This window comes from Lissotriton helveticus, chromosome 2_2 (genome assembly GCF_964261635.1).
Source record: "Lissotriton helveticus chromosome 2_2, aLisHel1.1, whole genome shotgun sequence".
Lineage (NCBI taxonomy): Eukaryota > Metazoa > Chordata > Amphibia > Caudata > Salamandridae > Lissotriton > Lissotriton helveticus.
In genome coordinates, this window is record NC_136060.1 from 525,284,894 (window position 1) to 525,310,700 (window position 25,807).

At 44.8% G+C, this 25,807-nt stretch overlaps 1 protein-coding gene across 1 annotated transcript in view; it reads right to left on the bottom strand.

The window, feature by feature from the left end:
- LOC144821702 (solute carrier family 22 member 7-like) overlaps positions 1 to 25,807 on the bottom strand; it is a 178,883-nt gene that overhangs the window by 56,027 nt on the left and 97,049 nt on the right. Inside the window, exons 7-8 of the mRNA XM_078678919.1 lie at positions 18,546 to 18,655; positions 18,221 to 18,435 (exon numbers count right to left, since the gene is read on the bottom strand). Coding sequence (XP_078535045.1) covers positions 18,221 to 18,435; positions 18,546 to 18,655 — 325 coding nt within the window. The remainder of the gene's footprint in view (positions 1 to 18,220; positions 18,436 to 18,545; positions 18,656 to 25,807) is intronic.

Genomic DNA, 25,807 nt, shown 5'->3' on the forward strand with positions numbered 1-25,807 from the left:
GACTTGCCATGACATTTTGCACAGAGAATGATGCAATGTACAATGTTCTGAGAAACCTTGGGAGGTTTTGAGTTTGGACAAAGATCTTAAAGAACTGATCAGACCACATCTAATGATCACATTCGGGACAGCAGAAACACTTAAGAATATTTTCAGTTTGAGTGACACGTACAGATTAAAATCTAAGTCTGAATGGAGCTACTGGTGCTAAGGATGTGTATGTTGTTAATATGTCATTGATAAAAGTGAATTTTGATAAGAGTAAATAAATCAGCATCAGAGGGTTTTTAAATTGTAACACAAGTTTTAGCATTAATCTCATAACTTGCCCTTTTTATAAACCATACGTGGGTTCGACAATTTGACCGTTGAAAGAAAGGATCAAGGAACATATCAAAAAATGTGATGAAATGTCTCTCTTAGGGAAACATTTCAGATTAATGCATGTTGCTAATGATTTGTGTAGAATTTCTGTTATGGGAATAAAACCACATCAAGCTACACCACGGAGGATGCAACAGTGTACAAAGGCTTAGTTTAAAAGCAACATGGTAACTTGATAGACTACACACAGTGGACTTTGGTCTCAATATAGGCAGAGAATTTCCCACTGCATTATGATGCTTTATGGTATGAGTGCCTATATATAACTTCAGGTGCTCACCTTGTAGTAATTATTTTCCCATTTATGTGTAAATGTGCCTTACATTTGAATTTCATTCACGTCTCTCTATAGTTTTCTCTTTCACTTTTCTCCTTTCCCGTTTTCTCTTTGAAGTTGCCTCTAATATTAGTACACCAGCGCCTGTAGAACAACTATACCTAAGGAACCCTAGGATGTGGGGTAGTACATCTGCAGGTATCGATAAAGGTTGGTTCGGTGTCTTACAACAGCTGTCATTTATGGGAGTGTAACAACCTGGGGTCGTCACACACACAGGAAAGTACCCCATATTCAAATGGACAACTGGCCACAACTACCTCTAATTCATTGTACCCTCTACAGAATATCGACACGGACGTGTACATTCAATCGGAACACTGGCCCTCTAATGCTGACTGGGAATACCAGTGGGAGGAGTCAAGACAGGACACAGAGACGTCTTATTCCAGGGAGGACGAATCAGGAGTGTGTTTATTCACCCGGAGGGAGGAGACTGGAGAGCGGAGCGGAGACGGAGCGAGAGACGGAGCAGGACGGAGTTTGGAAGCAAGTGACGAGAGAAGACCGGGAATCGTTGAAGAGGAGGCGGAGGAGAAGCCAGGAGGCCACCGACTCTGCGAGTCGCCCAGCCATACACCCGTGGGAGGTGTATGGCTCAGCCAGGTACGAGACAAACTCAGGGGCTGGGTCAACCGTAAAGCAGTTAGTACCGATTAAACCGGGGTGGTCCATACCTTGTCCTGGTGCACCCTTCCCTGAGCACTAAAAAATCCCTCACGCCGGCAATAGTTTACGTGTGTGTCACCTACAGTTTTGTCCTCACTCCCTTACCCCTTCACGTAATTGACATAGCGGACAGACAACTGATACACACTATCTTTTCTCCTGTCTTTCCAACGAGCGGCAAGACGGAAACCGCAGAGCCTACTCCGCGGAGAAGACCCGACAGGGAACAGAGAGCAGCGGCGGCGGAATCTCGGATCAGGAAGACCGCAAGAAGCCGTTCTCCGAGGGCAAAGATAACAACCAAGAAGAAAAGTTCAGACTTGTTGTATACTAAAATAAAACCCACAAAAACTAAGATCAACGTGTTGCCTATTCCTCCCGCACCCGTAACAGGGAGATTGAACAAGTGAATTGTGGCTGTTTTAGGTTTATTTATTTATTTATTTATTTGTATAGCGCTAGAATCGACCCCCGAAAGGGAATCATTGCGCTTCAGTGGAACATGAGGGTAACAGTATGACTCCAGTAAGTTAGCAAGTGAGGAAAAGAGTGGTCTTGAGCAGCTTTTGGAATTTTAGGTGGTCTAGACACTGCCTTAGAGGTAGCCGTAGCTCATTCCAGTAGCAGGGGCCAAGATGGGATAAGGCCCTTCCTCCTAGTCATACTCTTCTTACTCGCGGCACCACCAACAGATGTTTGGTGCCTGAAGCAGAGCGCTCTCGAGGGGGCATAAGGCATGAATTTCTCGGAGAGGTATGAAGGGCCCGAGTTAAGCAGTGCCTTATGGATGGTGCAGCAGATTTTGAACTTGACTCTTTGACGGATGGGGAGCCAGTGCAGTTACATTAGAATAGGGCGGAAAGGGGTCCATACGGGAGCATTGAGGACCATCCGTGCCTAACTAACAGGCTGTTGCAATAGTCCAGGCGACTTAGCACAAGCGTCTGGACAAAGGTTATCCGAGAGGAATCCGGTAGCAAAGGGAAAACTCGATGATGTAGGCCTATTACATGGAAGCAAGACCCAGCCGTTTGTGTGGCATGCTCCTTCAGAGTAAGTGCATGGTCCAACCGGATCCCCAAATTTTTGACTGACATCGTGGGTGCAGGATGGGGACCTAGATCTGACGGCCACCAGTCAGGAGTCCACAAAAGAGGCGCCTCTCCGAAGAGCATGATTTCAGTTTTTCCCTCGTTACACTGGAGGAAGTTCCATCCAGTGAGATATTGCTCTCATCCCATTGGAAAAGGCCACTCGTACTGCTGGGGTGAAGTTATTGAATGGGAAAAGTAGTTGGGTGTCATCGGGATAGGAGATGGGGATGAACCCATGGGCCCTCAAAAGATTGTCCAAGGGAGCAATATGGATGTTAAATAATTTAGGGCTCAAGCTTGAGCCCGGAGGAACTCCCTTGGACAAATTTGAGGGGGCCGATTGGTACGGGCCTAGATTGACAATCTGAAAGCGATCAGATAGAAAGCTCATCACCCATTGTAAGGCTGTTTTCCTTAACCCAACCTCTACCAATCTTTTAGTCAAGATGTTATGGGAGACTGTGTAGAACGCTGCAGATAGGTCTAACAGCACCAGAATCGCCCGGAACCCACCCACAGATCCGACCGAACCCGACACTGCCGCCCGCAACCTCAAACAGTGGATCAATGACTGCGCCAACACCCTCGCCCCCTCAAGAAGCCCTCCAACACCCACACTAGCAAGAAAACCAGCTGGTTCACCGAAGACCTCCAGACCTCCAAACCAACCTTCCGAAAACTCGAAAAAACCTGGACCCGTGAATGAACACCGGAAAGCTACACCACCCACAAGAACGCCACCCGCAGACACCACCACCTCATCAGATCCGCCAAAAGGACCTCCTTTAAAGATCGCCTAGACAACAACGCATACAACAGCAAAGAGCTCTTCAACATCGCGAAGGAACTCTCCAACCCCAGCTCCAACACCAACGACATCCCACCTTCACAAGACCTGTGCGACTCGCTGGCCACCTTCTTCCATTGCAAGATCACAGACATCCACGACAGCTTCAACTCCGCCACCACCCCGGCAACCACTGAGACCCCAGCTCCCACGACCACCACCCGCACCAACTGCCTGATCTCTTGGACCAACATCAACGACAACGACACTATCAAGATCATGAAACCCATCCACTCTGGATCCCCGGAAGACCCCTGCCCACACCACATCTTCAAAAAAGCCAGCAGCACCATCGCACCCCATCTCCGGAAAACCATCAACATCTCCTTCGAGACAGCGACCTTCCCGGAGAGCTGGAAGCACGCAGAGATCAATGCCTTACTCAAGAAACCCAAGGCAGACCCCAAGGACCTCAAGAACTTCCGACCCATCTCCCTGCTCCCGTTCCCGGCGAAGATCATAGAAAAGGCTGTCAACAAACAACTGACCAGCTTCCTCGAGGAGAACAGCATCCTGGACCCGTCCCAGTCTGGGTTCCGCAGCAACCACAGCACTGAAACTGCCCTCATCGCTGCCACAGATGACATCAGGTCCCTGCTAGACAATGGAGAAACCGCGACCCTCATCCTCCTGAACCTGTCAGCCGCCTTCGACACGGCCTGCCACCGCACACGATGAACACGCCTCTATGACGCCCGAATCCAAGAGAAGGCCCTGGACTGGACCACCTCCTTCCCCTCTGGCAGAACACAGAGCATCCGCCCCCCCCCCCCCTTCTGCTCCGAAGCCACCAAGATCATCTGCGGCGTACCCGAAGGCTCATCCCTCTGCCCAATGTTGTTCAACGTTTACATGGCACCGTTTGCCCACGTCGCATGACGGCATGACCCCAACATCATCTCCTATGCCGACGACACCCAGCTGATCCTCTCCCTCACCAAGGACCCCCATACCGCCAAAACCAACCTCCACGAAGGAATGAAGGCCGTCGCCGACTGGATGAGGAACAGCCGACTAAAGCTGAACTCGGACAAGACGGAAGTCCTCATCCTCAGATCAACCCCCTCGGCCTGGGACGACTCCTGGTGGCCGACTGCACTAGGAACACCCCCAACACCCACCAACCATGCACGCAACCTCAGGGTCATCCTCGACTCTACCCTCTCCATGACTAAACAGGTCAACGCTGTCTCCTCCTCCTGCTTCAACACCCTCTGCATGCTTCACAGGATCTTCAAGTGGCTCCCCACCAAAATAAGAAGGACGGTCACCCAGGCCCTGGTCAGCAGTAGACTGGACTACGGAAACGCACTCTACGCAGGAGCCCCGGCCAAACTCCTGAAATGGCTTCAACGCATCCAGAACGCCTCCGCACGCCTGATCCTCGACATCCCTTGCCGCAGACACATCACACCCCACCTGAGAGACCTACACTGGCTCCCTATCAAAAAGATGATAACCTTCAAACTCCTCACCCACGCACACAAGGCACTCCACAACACCGGACCAACATACCTCAACAGCCGTCTCAGCCTCTACACCCCCACCTGCCAGCTCCGCTCCGCAGCCTGCGCCCTCGCCACCATCCCCCGCATCCGAAGAGTGACCGCCGGCGGCAGATCATTCTCCCACCTCGCCGCCAAGACATGGAACACCCTCCCCATCCGCCTGCGGCAGACCGAAGACCTCTTGACCTTCAGAAGACTTCTCAAGACCTGGCTCTTCGAACAGTAGCAGCTTCCCCCCTCCCCCCAGCGCCTTGAGACCCTCACGGGTGTGTAGTGCGCTTTACAAATGCCATGATTGATTGAATGATTGGATCATAGAATGGCCAATATCATAGGTTGAATCTATATCTGAAGGATTGCATCGTAGATTATGATTTCTAACTTTATCATAACTGAACAAGTGTGGTGAAATGGCTCTGTACATGACAGGTTATCCATTTATGTACAGAGTAACTAGTGTTTGATTTGGAAGCTTTCTGCTCTTACTATGGAAGCGTATCTTTGCGGTTTCAACACGATTGATACCTGCTGACTAGCATTACATGCTGATATTTTGTGTGGCTGGATTTTGCTTTTGTTGCTTTAAGAAGGCAATTTACATTTTAAATTAAAGAAAGTTCTCCTTTTGGTTTTTGACTGTGAAAACCAAAAATGAGCATTAGGTGATATAATGTTTTTCTCTGGGGATAACTGTATTGGAAGGCAGCGTAGCGGTTGAGGCGCATGGTGAGCGATCTGATATACTAGGGTTTGAGTCCGGGTTCGGAACACTAGAAACGCTTCAATTTGAAAATGGTCTCAGTAGGAAAGAAGGGTCTGCTTTCATGGCTAACCCCTCTTTTTGCTTGATGTAATGCTGTTTCTGACAATTCCGACTGGGATCCTGCTAATGAGGACCCCAGTCTCTCTGCTTTCTCCCCTAAATTGTTATGGTAAGTATTTAGGTACATCCCAGATTGGATACTGGGGTATCCTTATCAGTCCCTAGTATATGGTACTAAAGGCACCCAGGGCATAGGTACCCCAGAGGTCCTCCAGACAGAAGCATGTATTATTGCCACCTATGGGAGACCATTCAAACTATCACTAAGATACAGGACTGCCATTGTAGCCTGTGTAAACTGGTGCTAGCCTCACTTACAAAAGATATAGGTCTCCTTATATCTAGGATTAATGCACTTAAAACCTATAAGTCACCCCTACCACAGGACTTTTACATTCTGACGGCAGGGTGCTCGGTCCTAAGTGTGAGGGTGTCCCTGCATGAGCGGGACCCCCCACAGCCTTTGGAGTCCATTCTCCCGGGTTGTAAGTGAGACAGTAATATAACATATAATTCTGTTGTATTTGGTATCAAACATGTTGGAATCAAAACCCCACACCATAAACGGCGTGGGAGGTATGAGCCCAAGCACTGTAAAGGCACTCAGTTAGGCCCTCAGTGCTCCCGATACCAGTCTTCTAGACTCGGACAGCACAACATGGCTGATTCCGACCAGAGGCATGATGATTCTGCCCTCCTGCTGCTGAGCCAAGCTCAAGCAGGGGAAGGCAGAACAATAGGAATCCCGTCACAGGGAGGTGTGGCCACCTCCCCAACAGGTTTAGTGTATTGGGGCAGGGTGGGAGCACATGCCAGCGCCACATAGTCTGCGTGCAGGGCACATTTGGTGCCCTCGATGCATAGTCCAACTCAAAACAGTGCAGGAATCTAGGGACGCACCCACAGTAAGCCCTTAAATACCCTAAGGAAAATGAGTTGGGACGATGCAGGCGTTCCTCCCTGAGGAGGAGCTGGACAAGAGGGAGGATACTCCCCTGTCCTTTCACCAAGTTTGAGGCCAGTATCCCTCGTCAGAGCTGCACAAATCGAACCCCTGTGCACCACATCAACTTGCAGTTGCAAAGGCTTGTTGGCTTCCTTTCACCAAGATCTTCGGGCTCTGAGTAGCCCTAACCACAAGCATCTCCAATGACCAAGATCTTCATCCTCACTGGATCACTTGCATCGTGGGCCTGCATCTTTGTTGAGCTGCTAGAGGCCCTCTTGCGACTCCAGTGCTTAAGGCCTGAGGGCCCTATTGGGGGTCACCTTTGAATTTGTTTGGGCTCCACTGATTGCTCAGGGCCTACCCTTACTCCCCTGAATTTGGTGAGTCTCCTGGACCTTGCTGGTCCCGACATTGCACCTTCCTATACTTCCACGTTGGTTGCAGATGCAAGGCTTGTTGGTGCTTCTGCTGGGCCCGACCCCTCAACTCTCGACATTTGATGTGGGAAAGCTCCTGTACTGCTCTTTCACAGTGTCATCTGGTCCACACAGCTGCAGTTCCAAGGTCACCGTCAGCTCTCCTGCAACACCCGACATCGGAGGGCATTCGTCTTCCTCGCCTCCTGGTCACTCTTGAGTGGCATAGACTCTGTTCCCTCTGCTTGCAAATGCTTCACATCTTGAATCCATCTTTGGCTTCCACAGGACACTTTCACCTTCTCCAGCAGCGGCATCTTTCTGAAGCAGTCTGTTGGGTTTGACGGCGGTTCCGACGCCACTTCACACCTTTGCACCCTGCTTCCCTGGTGCAGGTAACCTGGTTCCTAGGTTATCCACGGGTGGGGTGGCTCTCCAACCTCTTGTCCTCTACGGGGTTTCTTCAGGGTCCACTGGGAAGGGTCCTATTGCTTTAAAATTACAACCATGACTTAAACATTGATTGGTACAGAGAACGTGGTTGTGTTCCTACACCACACACAACCTCCGTGGGGCTCCTAGATGCTCACCTTGGGTGGTTCCTTGGGTTCCTGGCCTTTCTACGTCCTCTGAGTATTGTCTTGACTCGAGTCGTGGTTTGCATACCACTATTTTAATATATGGTTTAGTTCCCCTCTGATGACCACTGTGTATTCTGTGCAACTTACCTGTTTCTATTGCAATGTATTGTGTATATTGTATGTATCTCCGCCTAGGAGATATCTAAATGAGTTAGTGAGTGTCTTATAACAAAATACATATTTTTATAAATACACTGTGTGGTTCTTTTTCATTTAATCTCTACCTATAAGATTATCTACAGGTAAAACAAGCGGCTTTACACTCCTTCTGGACTAAGCCTGAAGGCTGCTTTCCTAGAGAGCTTTAAGGTTGTCTAAGACTACTAAAATCACCATCATTGTTTTCTGGATCAGTGCAAGGTGTCCACTTACATAGGTGTACATCATATACTGAGCCAGCCTCTCACAGTCTCTTTTTCCTTTTGTGGTTTCATTATGAGATCGTAAGGCGATATTATGTTTGTGTCTAAGGTTGTGAAGACATTAAAATGTGTTCCTTTCGGTCTCAGATGTAGTGTATCAGATGCAGGTGGAAACCACAGCTTTGATTGGTCTTAGCATGTGAACGTATTTTGATGTTTGGGGCAGTAAATGTGAGTGATTTTAAGCTGAAATCTATACTTTATAACAAAGTGATGGTATTTGTGTTTTGTATGAGGACTTTAACATTACTGTTAAATATGAAAATGATCTATTATGTTAGAATAACATTGAAGTGGAATTTTTGGATTCTGTTCCGCATCTTGGAAAGGTCCTGTGACATTTGAAATGACTGCCTCGGAACCTGATAGGTGGAGTAATTAGAATGAGTCAGGCTGGACCTAAAAGAGGAGGAGCCATTTTGCGAACTGTTAGTTCGTATTTTTAGTTGAGGGAAGGCAGAATGGAGATGATCACGGTGTGTGCTAAGACTGCGGATAATCCGAGTGTTACTGTGTGATGTTAGCATGGTTAAATTGTCTCTGACGAGGGTGGGGACTCTTTGGTTTACTTTCAGATTAAAGAATAGTTGCACAGGGAATATGAGTAGGAGTGGCAACAAAGTGGGTATGTGCTTGCACTTAATACCATAATTATATGTTGAGTTAGCAAGTTTAAATATATTGAGACTTGGTAGAGAATTTATTCGATGAAGTATGGTAATAAGTAACAGCCTTCCCGGGTCGTAAGACGACCTGTGCGGACAATTGTAAGCAGGGAAGGATGTGCTATTTTAACATAGTTGCCCCAGTAAGGGGGGCTCTGTGTATAACTATAAGAGACAGATGGAATACTATGCACAACCGCTATGTCTTTGAATTGCTTGTTATTGCTCGTAGGACGTATTATATATAACCGCCAGGTCTTTTAGTTGCCTTGAGGCATTTGAAACTGTGTTGAGGTTTCCACCTTGAAATTTATGTCAAATTGCAGGACATTATCTGAAAGACACATCAAAGATCAAGAGTACTGTAATGTGTGGGTTGCTAGTCTGAGTTTTGAGTTTTCAGTCGATCTCTCTGCCAGTTTTGAGCTGTGTAATAGATATGTTTAATTTTTTGACAAGGTAATGAATTAAGAAAAGCGTGTACATGGAAATTCTTAAATTGGAGAAATCACCCACAACCAACAGTGGTCAAGTTTTTCAGCTCTAAATTTGAGGGTGTGTGAGAACATTGGAGTGATTATTATTGGTTAATGGAGTAGGGTGAATTTTTCTGTGTCCTACTTCATGGGACTCCAGGTGAGTGTATTGTACCTAGTCAGCCAAGAATACTAAGCAAATTGGAAAGGGATGAATATTGTTCTTTGAGAAGGATAACCTTTGTACGAGGCACCATCTAAATGATAATTTGATAGGATCTGCTTTATTTTTACCTCCTTTACTTTGCAACATTTTCATCTAGAACTTTGCCTATTTACTTGGGGACATTTTGATTTCAAAGGAGATATATTCTCAAGGAATCTATGGCAAGTGAAACCATGTACAACATGCTAATGGAAAGAATTTCTCATCTGTGAATTATTTTTTGTGGGTAATATCCCCCAAAAATTCAAAAAAAGAGAGATATATTAGGACTTGTAATGTTCAGGAAATAACCACAGACAACAGCCTCAGTATACAGTTATTAAAGTATGTAGAATGTTATTTTGGAGTGCTGTATTATGCGTATAAATAGTGTTTGTGTTTTCATTTTTTTCAGCCCCAAAGAAGTGTTGTGCAAACAGCTGTGGCCCATTCAGGTAAGAGCTTGGACGGGGCGGGGGGTTCGACAGACGGCGACGAGGGAAAATGTATTATTTATTTAATTCTCCCTCAAATTCATCTGTTGAATCTCCCCCCAATCTAATACACAATAGGAGTTCAGAGGGAAAAAGGAAAGGGTCGCCCTCCACTCAGGAAATGTCAAACAACAAAAGACCCAGTCCTCAGGCGTCAAAACATGTCAGTGACTCCAAAATGGGGCAGTTAATATATACTGCTACCTCTCAATCTCTTAAACATTTTATAAGGAGATATTGCACTGCACTCCCGCCCACGTTAAAAAAGTCCCGCCTGTTCGCCTTAACAGCAACACCGAACCACAACACTCGTGACCTAAATATGTTAGTCACACGTGTCCACACAGTCGTGTTGGACTAAATTCTCCTTAGAAAAAATGTGTGGGAGACAAGTGACACCTCACGGAAACACCACCAACGGGGTAACTGGTATGCAATTTCCAGACAGGCCCCTGTCTCATCATCGGTTGTCACCTGCCTCTCAAAGAAAAAGAAGAAAGAAAAGGAGTGTCCACAACAAACAACAAAAATTGTGACAAACAGTGGATAGCAGTAATATCTGCTGGTGACAAACACATAACATAAAGAAGTGCTTAAAAACCAAGCGTAAAGTCCCCTTAACCAACTTTATTTATAGGGAATTGCTTATGCTATGGTGACTAAAAAGGCTGGTAGCTATTCATGCCTACCATTACCTATTGCCAGTGCCGACATGTTTCACTGCTATAGCTCGTTAAGCAGTTTCATCAGGGCTGCACTCATGTGCCACCACTCCACTTTTGGACACTAGTTCAGTGTATGCCAGAGACAGCCAAGTTAGGCATACCAGCCGCTCGGGGCTTGAAAAGATGTCGGGGTGCTCCAATCTCCCCCCAACCCAGCCCGACTGATCTTACATGCACAGGCGGATTCTGTGTCTAGAGCGGTGAAGCATGTTTTTAGCTGAAAACCAGGAGCTAAACATAACTTGATTTGAAAAACATTTTCTGTGGGAAGACTGTGCTAATTTTGGCATTTATTTTGGTCAGACAACAACGTATTGAATAATCTTGGAAAATTAGGCTGTATGGAATAATATTCTTGGAAAAATATTTACCAATTTAAGTATCTGACTGTTATGTATGAAAAGCTATTTTTCAAAATGTATTGTAGTTGATATCTAAATATAGAAGCATTTGAATACAATCTTAATGGAAAGGTATCTTTTTGGAGTGTAATTTCATAAGTACGATTGTACAACTACCATAGCTCCTTATGAAACCTACATGTTTATTTGAGGTCTAGCACTTACACATTGACATTGAAGAATTAACTCCATTTATGATAACATCAGCTAGATAGGAAGAACTGGTGTATGCGCAATGCTGTACAAGGCTCTAAATGGGGGGCTAAACTTCTTTGAATTTTATATACTAGTTCTAAGTTTCACCCAAGTTCAGAAGTTTGAAAGAATCAAGAATGCCTACTTGTTGTTGAGGGATAAAGCAGTGGTGATCAGATGCCAATGGATCAGAATTTTTAGAGTCTACATTTGATGCCACCATGACGTCTCTCCTAATGAGAGACCTGGGTGAGGACTTGATGATGGAAGCATGCCACTAGCAGAAGCTCAAGTGGGTGAGAGTTGTTTTAAAAGATCCTAAGGATTTCCTTCTTAGGAGAGGCGTCAATGTGGCACCACTTCCCCATTGATTATTTCACTCCACAATAAAGCCAGAACATATTAGTAACAAATAGAAAATATACATGCACATTAAAGGTGAACTGATCCCTGGGATAACCTCTCTCTGGCGGTAGAGCACTTTACAGATACAAAACATAAAAGCAGGTGGTGCAGTACTATGTGAGGTTTATCAATAATTTGTGCAGGCTGAGGATGGTTTCCGAATGGAGGGAGCGTGATGAGGTAGGAGGGGTTTAGCCCAGATATCATTCAAAGAGAAGAGCTTTAAGGTCAGTTTTGAAGATGACATTACAGGGACAAGCAGACTTTTGACATAAAACCAACTTTTTTTACACAGTTGTGGCATTTTTCTGGGATATAGCCTATTTTTGCTATTTTTTGTGCTTTCAACCTCCTTCTAGTTAATGGTAGAAATGGGTATGAAAGTAATAATGGATCCTGAAAAGCTAATCATTTTAGAAAAGTAGACAGAATCTTGAATTTAGCAAGGGGTCATTTGTGTAGATCCGTCAAGGTTTCTTTATAGAAACTAACAGTTAAATATAGGAAAAATTGAAATTTAGTTGAAAAAAACAGCCATTTGTGTCAACGTTTTCACCTGTAACTTCTTCTAACTATGACAGCTGTTTGAAAGCAATATATCGTTACATCCGCTGGAGCTTCCTGGTTGTGGGGATATATAAGACTTTTAGGTTCACCAAGAACCAGACGAACCCAGAGCCAATAACTGAGCAGCAACTTGCAATGGTTTTTTATTATGTACCGGGAATATAGCAATTATTCTGGGAAAATGTATCAATGGAAAAATCGGTATGAAAGACACCTATGTATTTCTGAAATTGGGAACAAAATATAGAGTTTAGAAACAGTAGATATTTGCACATTTTCGAAATTGGGAATACCCATACTAGCATGAGAATTATATGTCATTTTTCAAAATGACTTATTTTTTACACATTGTCTTTCATTTGGAAGGCAGAAATGCATCGAAAGTCAATAAGTAATAACAGTTGCTCTACAATTCGGTGTTACCCTAAGTCTCCCGATAAACACGGTACCTCATTTGTGTGGATAGGCCTACTTACTGCCCATGACAGGAAACGGCTCAAAACGCAATGTGGACACACCACATTTTCACAATGAAAAATGACCCCTTTTTTGCAAAGTGCCTAGGTGTAGTTTTTTAACACTAGCTCTGCCGGCACCTAGGGAAACCTAGCAAACCTATACATTCTTGAAAAGTAAACACTCAGGGAAATCCAAGATGGGGTGACTTGACTGGCTCCCACCAGGTTCTGTTACCCAGAATCCCTTGCAAACCTAATAAATTATCCAAAAAAACACAATTTCCTCACATTTCTGTGGTGGAAAGTTCTGGAATCTGTGTGGATTTACAAAATTCTACCCACCCCGCGTTCCCCAAAGTCTTCCAATAAAAATGGTACCTCACTTGTGTGGGTAGGCCTAGTGCCCGCAACAGGAAACAGCGCAAAACACAATGTGGACACACCACATTTTCACAGTGAAAAACTACCCTTATTTTGCAAAGTGCCTAGCTGTAGTTTTTAAACCCTAGCTCTGCTGGTACCTAGGGAAACCTAGCAAACCTATGCATTTTTGAAAACTAGACACCATGGGGAATCCATGATGGGGTGACCTGACTGGCTTTCACTAGGTTCTGTTACCCAGAATCCCTTTCAAACCTAATAAATTATCCCAAAAACACATTTTCCTCACATTTCTGTGGTGGAAAGTTCTGCAATCTGCGTGGATTCACAAAATCCATCCCGCGTTCCTGAATGTCAAGAAAAATGGTACCTCGCTTGTGTGGGTAGGCCTAGTTCCCATGAAGGAAATGGCGCAAAACGCAACGTGGACGCACCACATTTTCACAGTGAAAAATTACTCATTTTTTTGCAAAGTGCGTAGCTGTAGTTTTTTAACCCTATCTCTGCCGGCACCTAGGGAAAACTAGGAAACCTATACATTTTTGACAACTAGACACCCAGGGGAATCCACAATGGGGGTGACTTGACTGGCTCTCACCAGGCTCTGTTACCCAGAATCCCTTGCAAACCTAAGAAATTGTTCCTCACATTTCTTTGGGGCGGTAAATGAAATCCCTCTGGTGCCTGCACCAGAGAGATTTCTTCTGCAACGGAGCCGTCCGGCACACAGGAGAACTTATGCCTCAGACGGCTCACACGCATCCGACGCATGGAAGGGGTTAAACTGGCCTGCCTCACACACAAGGCCACACTTTTTCTAACACCCCAACTGTTTTGCCCGAAAAATCTTGGGAGGACAACACACCCATTAGAGCAGGTACAAACTCAGTGAAACACAAGGATTAAAAAAAAAAACAAAGCTAAAAAAATCCTTTTCTGATTTGGAACTCCATTTCACTGGACATTACAACAAAATCATTCAGTGGTGCTTTTAAAACTGAGCTGGAAACTCTACTTTCACAGGGACACATCCAGCAATGAAAGTGTTTCTTCAAAATAATTTTTAAGAGTGGATGACTTATCTGCTATTAATTTGACTCTCATTATATAGTATGCAATCTCCATAATCTGTTCATTCTTTACAATTATTTTGGTTAAATGCTAACCGAGATGGATATCCCACCTGCTGTATCATATATGCACTTGTAATGCAGCAGACGGGTCATCCACCAGGATTTTGACAGATGATCCTAGCTGCCTAACTCTAAATAAGACCCTTCATCTCTTTTCTACATTGTTGCTCAGATGAACAGGGTTCAGCACTAGTGGAGATCCAAAAAGTTTGAGGCACAAAGTGAGTGACAAAAGAGCAAGTAGGACTGTGTGTTGGAGCAGGCCACTCCAGGGTCACAAGAATCATGGTAGGTCTCCCAAAGTGGTAGTCATTTTCAGGTCTCGCATGCGCCGGTGTGCATGCGCGGTTCTGCGAGGCATTTAGTAAGGCCTTTTAAACTCCAAACACGCTTGTGTGTGTGCTTTTCTTTTATCACTTGCTATTGGGCTTTGCATGCGTCTTTCTAAGAAACACAGCATGCAATTGGCCCAAGGCGGGTGTATATCTCGCCCTCTCTGTTCTGTGGCCTAGGGTGCTCGGGAGCGAGCATGAGCGCTATCTGTTTCCAATTATCACACCCGTTAATTGGAAACAGATGGCAGTCTTCTCCTGCAGCGGCGGGCACAAGCGACTCGCGCGTGCACCACTCCCGGGCTTTATACATTTATTTTGCCATAAAATACTTTTTTTTCTGTGGACAAACCCCTTCCCTTCGAGCCCAGGGGTTATGGGGTGAATTGCCCCTTCTGTGGGTGGAAGACAATACATGAAAATGAGTGTCTGTTCTTGGCTTAAGTGTGCTGCAGTCAGTGTACCATACCCCATTCTGATATCAAACATGTGTGTCCTTCTGAGAGGGCAGTGTATCAGCAGTGACAGAGAGTCTGTGTGTGTGCGTCTGAATGCTTTTGTGTGTGTGTGTGTTAGTGAGTGTGAACCTGTGTTACTCTGTGTGTGTGCACATTACTGTCTGTGTCAATATGAGCATGTTAGTATGTGTGTGTGTCCCAAGTGCGTTGCTATGTGTGTGTGTCTGTGTGGGTGCTTTAGTGAGTATGCGTGTGTTATTCTGTCTGTTAATATGTATGTGTCAGTATATATGTGTATTTGCGGGCACGCCTGCCTACATTCAGCGCACATTCAGTATACCTCTGTATGTAGCTGCTGTCTAGGATAGCGTGAGCGTGTGTAAGTGTGTCAGAGCTGGTGTTTGTCCTCTTATAGGGTGACTAGTGTTGGTGTTGGAGGTCATGAACAGACCGAGCCGGTCCATTGACACTCAGAGGCCGTCCTTCCCTTCTGCCCGGAGTGTATTCAACTTAAATAATGCAGCCTCTGCCTTGCACTGGCGCATCCCTTGGGCTCAAGGAACAGCCCACTGGTAAATAATGTTCATTCTATGGGTCTCCTATGGACAATCCCTTGGCAGCTCTAATGCGTGGCCACCACAGCTACTCTCAACCACTGAGATATCTCTTAGAGTTCATTGCTTTCTGCAGGGGGTGAGCTGTATCGTCACGTTGATCCTAAAACACTTAGCTAAGTAAACTTGTGTGCATATAGGTTTACTTCCTCCTATGTACTGCCCTACTCTCCCCTTCCCTCTCTCCTTCCATTCCCGGTGCACCTCTGGGCCTACAGATTCCGCCACCTTTCTCAAGTATATGTGTGCCTGTAGATTCTGCCCCAGTAACCGCGGGCCTGGAGAGTCATGCCATATTCTCATGTACTTGTGCGCCTGTAGATTCTGCCCTTTACCCGTGGGCCTGGAGAGTCCTGCCCCTGAACCTGTGGGCTTGTAGATGCTGTGTTTCTGCCCCTGAACCTGTGGGCCTGTAGATCGTGTCCCTCTGTCTCTCTGGGCCTGTAGATCCTGTGCTTATACCCCTGTGGGCCTGAGGATACTGCCTCTCAGCCTTTGAACCTGTGGGCCTGTAGATCACGTCCTTCTGCCCCTGTAGGTCTGTAGATCCTGTCCCTCTGCCCTGTGGGACTGTAGATGCTGTGATTCTGCTCCTGAACCTGTGGGTCTGTAGCTCTTGTTCCTATGCCTCTGTGGGTCTGTAGACAGAGCCTCTCTGCCTTTGAACCCGTGGGCCTGTAGATCCTGCCCCTCTGTCTCTGACCCTGTGGGCCTTCAAACGCTGCCTCTCTGCCCCTGAGCCTCTGGGCTTGTAGATCCTGTCCCTGTGGGCCTGGAGAGCCCCGCCCTGGCTGTGCCCTGCCCCTGTCAGTTTGGGTTTGTGTTACTCACTGGGCCGCTTGCATGCTTTCGAGTTGTTTTTCCTGTTTCGTCGGTTGCTCTGTTTCTGGAGGGGAGCTGTGCCCTCTGCTTTCCAAGTTTACTGCGGCCTCTCCTTGTCTCCTCCATGGCACCTCTTTTATGTTCCTATTATTCCCCCGCAGCCTCCTGCCCTCTGCGGTAGGCCTGGGTAGTAAAATCCGTTCCACTCGCCGAATTTGTGGAATATGGGTAATTTCTTGTTCTGCGGAGAACGCAAAATTGCCCAAAATTCTGCGTTCCGCGACTTCGCGAAATTCTTTGCTTGTTCGCGTTCTCAAAATGCGTGTTCTCAAGATATTTCCTGCTGAGCAAGCAAACAGGAAAAAAGCATTGCGAACCAGCAATTCCGCGTGTTTGCGAAATTTCTGCCTGTTCACGGAGATTTTTTACCGTTTTGCAGAGGTTTGCGTAACGCCATTCCGCGAATTCTGCCCACCCCTACTCTGCGGTTAAGGCACTGTTTGTGGACTGGTTGCAAGTTCATTGCCCACACCACGTGTGATCTCATTGAAGAGCTATGTATCGCTCTTTAAATCATAATATAGGTATAGCTCATGTTTCTATGGGGTGGGGGGCATGTACCTAGAGCACTTCATCCCCTATAGTTTTCAAGACAAACCCTGCAGCCAGGAAAATGTAACAAGCATTACAAATGCAATAGGTCTCACCTTCCATTAAGTTAAACCCATTTGCTTTGCTATACAATACCATTAGCAAAGCAAATGACCTTGACTTAATCAAAGGTGAGACCTATTGCATTTCCAATGCTTGTTTGAAATTATGTCAAACATTAGTTCAGCTGTGGGTGAGGGGCTCCTCAGCTTTCTTGACCCTTGTTCTCTCAGTCCTCTCTTGGTAAATGATGGCAGCGGGCTAAGCTGGCACGTACCCTGGCTCCGCTGACCTTGTTTCACCCCGTCAGCCTCCAGGGATGGGCGAGCGGGCATCCCACGAAGTTGGAGGCATTCAGCCTAAAGATCACCAGAGAGCGGTTGAAGCCAAAATGAAGCTGCTGAGAAGTTGTCTGAGACAGGGCACAAGGCTGTGAGTCAGTCAGTTAAGTGAGATAGCCAATGAATCTCAGGAAATTGGCACTTACATATTTTGATAAATGATGGGGAAATGGAGAAAGTTGGGCAACTTAATTTTATTCTCTTGAGTTGGCCTGTGTTGAAGACATTCCAGAAGGATCTCTTTTCCACCTTGCTTTGTAGTTGATTTTCAGGTTAGTGAAAGCATAGTTATTTCTAACTAACAAATTTAAATAAGATATGAGATTATGGTCAGTGAAGTCTTTAATAATAGTAAATAAGGTGAATCTTTAAAATTAGAAATGAATGTCTAAGCTACATGTGTAGTCCTTCATTCAAAATTGTTTTATTTCAGCTGAATGGAAAATTTGTTTTGTTAAGTGAAAGTTCCTGTTTGAAAATGTAAGTGTATTTTGGAAAAGCTATACAATACCATTAGCAAAGCAAATGGCCTTAACTTAATCAAAGGCAAGACCTATTGCATTTTCAAAGCTTGTTGGAAATGATGTCAAAAATTAGTTGAGCTGTGGGTGAGGGGCTCCTTACGCACAGCTGTGAGTTTGTTCCAAGGCCCTGCATGAGCACCCTAGATTGCCTTCATGTGAGCGTGCTAGGTTATTGTTTGTTTTTTTGTGTTATTTATGAAACAATATTGAATAAATTTTAATAGGAAAAATTATTTGAAGAAAAAGCTAATTATACAAACGTGTGCTCTCCAAAAAAACTTACATTCTGGAATGAATATATTTATGCCAATGCAGAAGCCGAAGATCAGCAGGCTCCATGCCAGTACATGACGTCGCCCGCCCTTCTTCAGGAAGATGTATACGCCCAGCTTGAAGGGTATTTCAATGGCTCCGAAGAGGAACTGGGTCATGTACATGTCCAGCTTAAAGCCTCTGATGTTGAGGCTTATTCCGTAGTAAGAGAGAAATGCACCGAGCCTACAAGAGAAGTGACAGGCAATCATTAGGAATAAGCTGGCCACTCTGCTGCATCATAAAACAAGGAATGATCACACATTTTAGAACCTCAAAATAATTACTTTCCTTACCATGCAGCTGCTATACAGATGGAAACTTTCCTCAGTACTGGAGTTCGGAATAAGTCTATGAAGGTGTAATTTATACCAGTGTTCTCAACTTCTGCCATTTTACTGAGTACCTAGGAACAATGAAGTACATTAAGAAGTCAGAAACTTTTGGTCATTTAGTTAAATTAATTACTCTTGTCTGCATGAGTGTGTCTGCAGCTTAGCTTGGTGTTTACTGATTGTTGACTGATGAAGGGTTTAATCTGGCTCTTATTAGACTGGGTGCATGTCACCATAATCATTACATGGTCATAGTTATACAACCAAGTCACTCTATTACAGTCCTAACACTCATTCCCAGGCTCTCTACAACATGGGGCTTGATTCACAGAACTAACTTAAGACAAACTCCTAAATTTACTACTTTTGGTATTCACAGAAGTTAGGATTTTGTCTTAAGTTTGTTTTAAGACAGACTTAAGACAAAATCCTAACTTAAGTCTGTCTTAAGTCTGTCTTAAGACAAATTTAGGACAAAATCCTAACTTCTGTGAATACCAAAAGTAGTAAGTTAAGGATTTTGTCTTAAGTTAGTTCTGTGAATCGGGCCCCATGGTGCTTAATCAGGGATTTCCCACAACAGCTGATATTACTTGTACTTATTTTATAGCTTCCATTATTGGAATGATAACTGTTTAATTTAGCTTTCCAGTTCTCACCCAGCACCCAACAATTTCCAATAAAAATGTCAGTTATTCAGAGATCCTTAAATTGACTAGTTGTTACTGGTATGACCTGTTGAAACATACACTAAGGGGGTTATTTATGAGAGCCGTGAATCACTTTTGCACCACGTAAAGTGGTACATGCGTGATGCAGGGCTCTGAATCTGATTTATGAAGCCACACAAAGCCACCCTGCATAGCTTAGAGTGATCCAGAAGTCTTGAGTATGGCAATGCAGTGTAACTCCCTGTGTCACCCTATTCTGTTCCATGGTTGTTGCAGTGGGTGTGTGCATGCAACACCCATGGATTCTGACATTGCCCCAGATTTACAAAATGATGTAAATATGGGGAAGTCCCAAATCTTTACGCATCCAGAGGTGAGGCATAATGAGAAGAAATGTGTTTTCAGCTACCCCCTGCCAGGTCCAGTGCGGTGTTCCCCAGGGTTCCTCTCTCTCTCCTTTACTTTTTAATCTTTACATTGCTCCGCTCATCTTTTCTCTACAGCACCTGGAGGTCTCGGTATTTAATTATGCCGATGACCTCCAGCTTATCTTTAATCTCTCTTCCACACCTGATTCTATCTCTAATTTCCAATCTACTCTATCTTTCATCAGGGACTGGATGAACCTCAACCACCTGAAACTCAATCCCGATAAAACGGAACTTGTGGTGACGGGTGGTTGTTCCAGTCCCTGGAATTCACTTTTCTGGCCCCCCTCGTTTGGTCCTTCTCCTACCCCGGTTTCCTCTGTCAAGACTCTTGGTATTAAGCTCAATAATCAACTCACTATGCACTCCCAGATTGGTTCCGTGGTTTCTTCCTGCTTTCTCACTCTTCGCACTATTCGTTCTATCTCTCGCTTCTTCTCCTTTCCGGCACTCAAGTTAATATGTCCGCACTGGTCCTGTCCCGCCTGGACTACGGGAACATTCTGTATAATGGTATCCCTCAGTACAGCCTCCGTAAATTGCAATTAGTGCAAAACCAGGCTGCTCGCCTTGCCTTTGGTCTCCCTAAATTCCATCACTCCTCCCCCCTCCTAAGAACTCTTCACTGGCTCCCGGTGCGGGAACGTGCCTTGTTTAAACTAGGCTGCATGGTGTTCCAGGCCAGGACTGGCCTGGCCCCCCTGTTCATATCATCGGCCATCAAGGCTTATGTCCCTGGCAGAGACCTCCGTTCCTCAACCCAACTTCTCCTAGCGGTGCCCCGCTACCGGAGAAAGAAACAGGGTGGTTCTAAATTTTCCACTCTTGCCCCCTTGTTTTGGAACTCGCTCCCTTTTTACCTTAGGTCCCTCACTGATTATTCCGCCTTCCGTAAAGCTTTGAAGACCTTTTTATTTCCTCAGGCTCTTCCTTAGGTTATTGTTTAGCTTCCAGCCATTGCTTCAGTGACTGTCCCCGTTCAGTGGGTTGTTCCCCTACTCTAGCGCCAAGAAACCGTCTAGGTGTATGTCGCGCTCAATAAATATTTTAAACTTAAACTTAAACTTAAACTTTATTTCTCCTCATCTTTTCCAATCCTGCATGCAATGAAGGCACCCTTACACCAAGGTGCCAGGAAGCCTATGTTGGCGCTAGGCTGCTGAAATGGCACCAGCGCAGGGAGAAAGAACAGAAATGTACCGTATTGCATAAATACGATGCATTCCTGCCCTTTCCCTTTGGCGTGTGGCAGTGCAGCACAGGGATTTGCTGCTCTAACCTATGCCAAAATCTCATAAATGAAAGCCTGAGAGCTTGAAAAACATGGATAAAGGAATAAGGTAAACTCCCTCCTGATAAACTGAATATTTTAAACTTTCAAAACGTAATGCTTTGGATTGCCCTTCCTGCATGTGGCTCAAGCGTTAAATAATTAATGGCTGCCTCGGCTAGGAATTTCAAACTTCTGCAAATTTCCAAGGACTGTTTTGCACATTCATGCTAAGTGACATTTACGGTTTGCTGGATACCTAAAGGACCAATGACAAGTCCCAGGCTGAGGCAAATCTACTGTTGCTTCCAGAACAGAAAAGACTGCAAGTACCTCCTCACCAATGAAGTGACAGGGTCGCGTTAATTCCCTGATCGTGTACTATGCCTACCCACATTGTACACTTTGAATTTCTATATTAACCTTTTCGACGCTTATGATGAGCTCAGCTCGTCATGAGGCATAGTGAGCTGAGCTCGTCATGAGGCATAGTGGAGCTGAGCTCGTCATAACGGCCGTGGAACACCCACGTGGGGCTAATTCCCCTCCTGTTCGGGCGTTGCACTGGAGTGGGCGGAGTCGTCACAAGCTCAGCTCGTCATGAGCACAGCTCCACTGTGCAGCATGACAAGCACAGCGGCACCTGCGCGCGGCCCCCCTCCCCCGCTCCACAGGGGAATTAGCCCAGCATGGAAAGGGTTAACACCTCAAGATTCACAGATGGTCACAGAGGTCTTTGCCCGATTTGCCTACTATTGAGATGATGCCCCATTCACTTTTATTGCATATTTTTATTCTGGAACCATTAGAATCATATATCTAGCTGTTACTGATTTGAAGAGATCCCAGCTTTTAGATGCTGTAAGACCTGAAAGCTACATTTCAGCTAGTATTGGCCAAGCCTCCAAAAAATGACTGTGCAAATAACAATAAAACTTCCCAATGGATTACTGTGGCAATAGACATTTATTCAAGGAACTAGGGCCCAGATGTAGGTAATAGCAATTTACCGAATGGTAAATACCGAATTTTACCGATTCGGTATTTACAATTCGGTAATTGCTATGTAGGTAAAAATTCGGTAAACACACAGAATCTGTAAGATTCGGTAATTACTGATTCGGTAATTACCGAATTGGTATTTGCCATTGATTCCTAAGGGCCTTGAAAAGGGTGATACATTATTGCCGCTTTTATCGGCAGGAAACTGCTGATAAAGCAGCGATAATGGGCTTGTTAATAGGCCCTTGTAAATTCCCATAGCAGCCCAGGTTCTAGTATTAACCTGGGCTTCTATTGCAATTCACAAGGATATATTATCAAGCCCATTATCGCTGCTTTATCGGCAGGAAAGCGACGATAACGTATCGCCTTTTGTTGATAATATGGACCATTGCTCTTTTTTTGACCAGTAAACTTAGGTGCATATTATCAAGGACCGTTGTTGAAATTATCGCCGTTTTATTGGCAGGAAACTGCCGATAAAACGGTGATAATGAGCTTCATAATACGGCCTTGTTATTTCCCATAGAAGCCCATGTTAACACCAGAACATAGGCTTCTATGGGAATTAAAAAGGACGTATTATCAAGCCCACCCTCCCAACATTAATACAAAACTCCAGACAATGCAGGTACCCGGAGCTGGAAGGTCATTTTACAAATCACTGCCCCAGAAAGGTGGCGTTTCCCGCGACGTGTACTGTGAGAGAGGGAGGGAGAGCTCAAAAAGAACCGAGGGGTGCCGCTCCCCAAGACTGCTGGGAGTAGGACCGTAACCCCTCGCATAATTCAAAATAAAACCAGAGAAGTGCCGTTCCCCAGTGCTCAGAGCACTTTACAAGCCCCCATTATGCAGAAAAATTGCCCCTGTAATTTACCCCCGGGACCTAATGAATAAAATGGACTTCTACTTTTTTTCACCTTTTCCACCACGTACAAGTACTGCTCGAGTACCCCGACATTTTATATTTAAAAAAAAAAAGAAAATTGAGCCTAAAGCTCCATGTACCACCCCCTGACCAAGACTATAGGCTCAGAATGTTTCTACCCTGCCCCCTTTCCTTATTTCTCAACTTTGTTTTACTGTTTTCTTGTGACTCTGCTCTGCCGACAAACAACATGGCTGCCAACACATCCTGGTTTGGAGTATTGACAGCCAATCAGCATGCAGCTCCTGCTCGTAATTGTAGGTATTTACATGCGCGTACGCCGCGATTTTTCTTTAAAAAAAATAAAATAAAAAATAGAACCTAAGCATCCATGTACGACCCCTTGAGCAAGCCTAGAGGGTCAGAATGTCTCTACCCTACTCCCTTCCCTTATTTCTCAACTTTGTTTTACTGTTTTCTTGTGACTCGGTTCTAGCGAGGCACAAGATGTCCGCCAACACTTCCTGGTTTCGAGTGTTGACAGACAGTTCACAACCAATCAGCATGCAGCTCGCGCTCGTAATTGAACAGATTTCAGTACGCGTACTGAACTCCGACTCTAGATAGCACTATAATTTACTTGCAATTTTCTCAAAAACTACTGAACAGTTTTACAACATTCAACAAAAAGCACAATCTGGGAACCGAACTCTACCTCTCTGCCAAATTTGGTGTAATTCCGTTCAGCCGTTCGGGCTGTAGCCCTGGCTAAAGGTCTCTATGGAAAATTGCATGGGTAAAACATGTTTTGGGACCCCCTTTTTTCTCGGCCCCCACTTGACGAATCACCCCCAAACTTTCAGGGAAGGAGCGGAACCAAGCAGGCCATTTTCTTGAAGAAATTCACGAAGATTCGTCCACCGGCGCCAAAGTTATTTCAAATAGAATGTTGTGGATTTCCTATGGAAACTAGGTCCTAACTATGACTACCTACTGGCGACTGCCAGTAGGTAATATATATATATATATATATATATATATATATATATATATATATATATTCAGTGAAAAAACCATAGGTTTCAGGGGCGTTGTAGTTAGCTGGACATTTCACTCATACAAAACCACTGAAATTCCCCCGTTATAGTGTTAAAGTTAGTTCAGCTAACTATAACTTGCGCGCCAGCAATGCACTACTGATAACGTCACATATTACATCACTCATGACATGGTCAGTGACGTCACTCATGACATCACTGATGACATCTCAAATGACATCACTGATGACATCATCCAGTGAATGTGTATTTTTCTGAAAATTAAATATGTTTTATATATGCATATCTCAAGGTCGTTGGAAGAATAAATGGGTGTATAAGTGTCTAAATGGATGAATTTGTTTTTGTAAAATTGATTGTATAACGGACTGATTAACTGGTTCTTATTAGTGAATACATGGGTTAGTGAGTATTGTTTAAATATGTAAATATCTGTATCAGTCTCTCACTTTGTGCATAAGTGACTGCATGGGTTGGTGAGTAGCTACATGAATGTCTAGATGGGTGATTACTTGGTTTTTCGAGTATTAGTATGAGTGTCTGAGTGTTTGTATGGTTCAATGAAGGGTATTACTTAGTGCATAGATGCATGAATGAGGGCGTCACTGTTTGTATGTGTTAAAGACAGTATGTGTGCAGGACTGTATGGGTGGATGAGTGTGTGTATGGGTGTGTTACTGAGTGAATATCTCAACAGTGACCTTATAAATAACTACATATATTATAAACTACTATATCTGAGTATTGGTGTATATCAGTGAGTATATGTGAGAGTGAGAGATTGGTAGAGTTCCTGTATGAATAAGTATGTGTTTGTATAAATGATTGTTCAAAAGAGTAAGTATGTGTGAGTTTCTGTAGAAGTAAGTGTGGTGATGTGTGTATAACTGTATATGCAAGTAAATAGATGTTTGATTCTTTATTAGCATGAGTGACTATGTGTGTGAGTAACTCTATGGATGAGATGAGTGGCGGTGTGTAACAGGATGTATAGGTGTATCAGTCCATATGATGAGTGAGTACATGTATGAGTGACTTTATAGGACTTGGTGAATGTTATGTTATGTTATGTTATGTTATGAGCATTTGTAACGCGCACAGCTGCTCCAGTGAAGGAGCGTCCTGGCGCCTGCCAAGGAACCAACATAACACAACTAGATAAAAAGAACAAAGAAAGATGGACTAGGGAAATAAAAAGGTCTTAACCGCCCTTCGAAACGCGAGCAGCTCACCGAGGGTACGTATCTCTACAGGAAGGGAGTTCCACAAAGCTGCAGCACGTACTCGAAATGAACGGCCACAAGCACGGCTGCGCTTGAACCGGGGGACTATTGCAAGTTCAAGGTCCGAAGAACGCAGGCATCGGGCAGGGACATAAAAGGACAAAAGATTCAAAAGAATCTGAGCAGGGAAACCCTTGAGGATCTTATGAGACATGCAAAGCACTTTGAATTGAATCCTCTGCTTAATCGGCAGACAATGGAGAGAGCGCAAGGTGCTCGCGGCTGAACAGTACTTAGGTAACCCCACTACTGCTCTGGCGGCCGCATTTTGCACACGTTGAAGACGAGTGATTTCGGCCTGATTTAACCCTACCAAAAGGGAGCTGGCATGGAATGAGAGGATGTGTATGTAGATCTTAGAACCACTGAATAGGTTGTTGTAACTGGTATTGGTATGTCCATTGATTTGAACATTTTAGTTTCTATTTTTGTATGTGTGTATCAAAGGTTATATTAGGGTGAGAGGAGGTCTGCCACTCTATCACAAGGATGATGTCATCAGTGATGTCATCAGTGATGTCATTTGAGATGTCATCAGGGATGTCATGAGTGATGTCACTGACCATGTCATGAGTGATGTAATATGTGACGTCATCAGCAGTGCATTGCGGGCGCACATGGTATAGTTAGCTGAACTAACTAT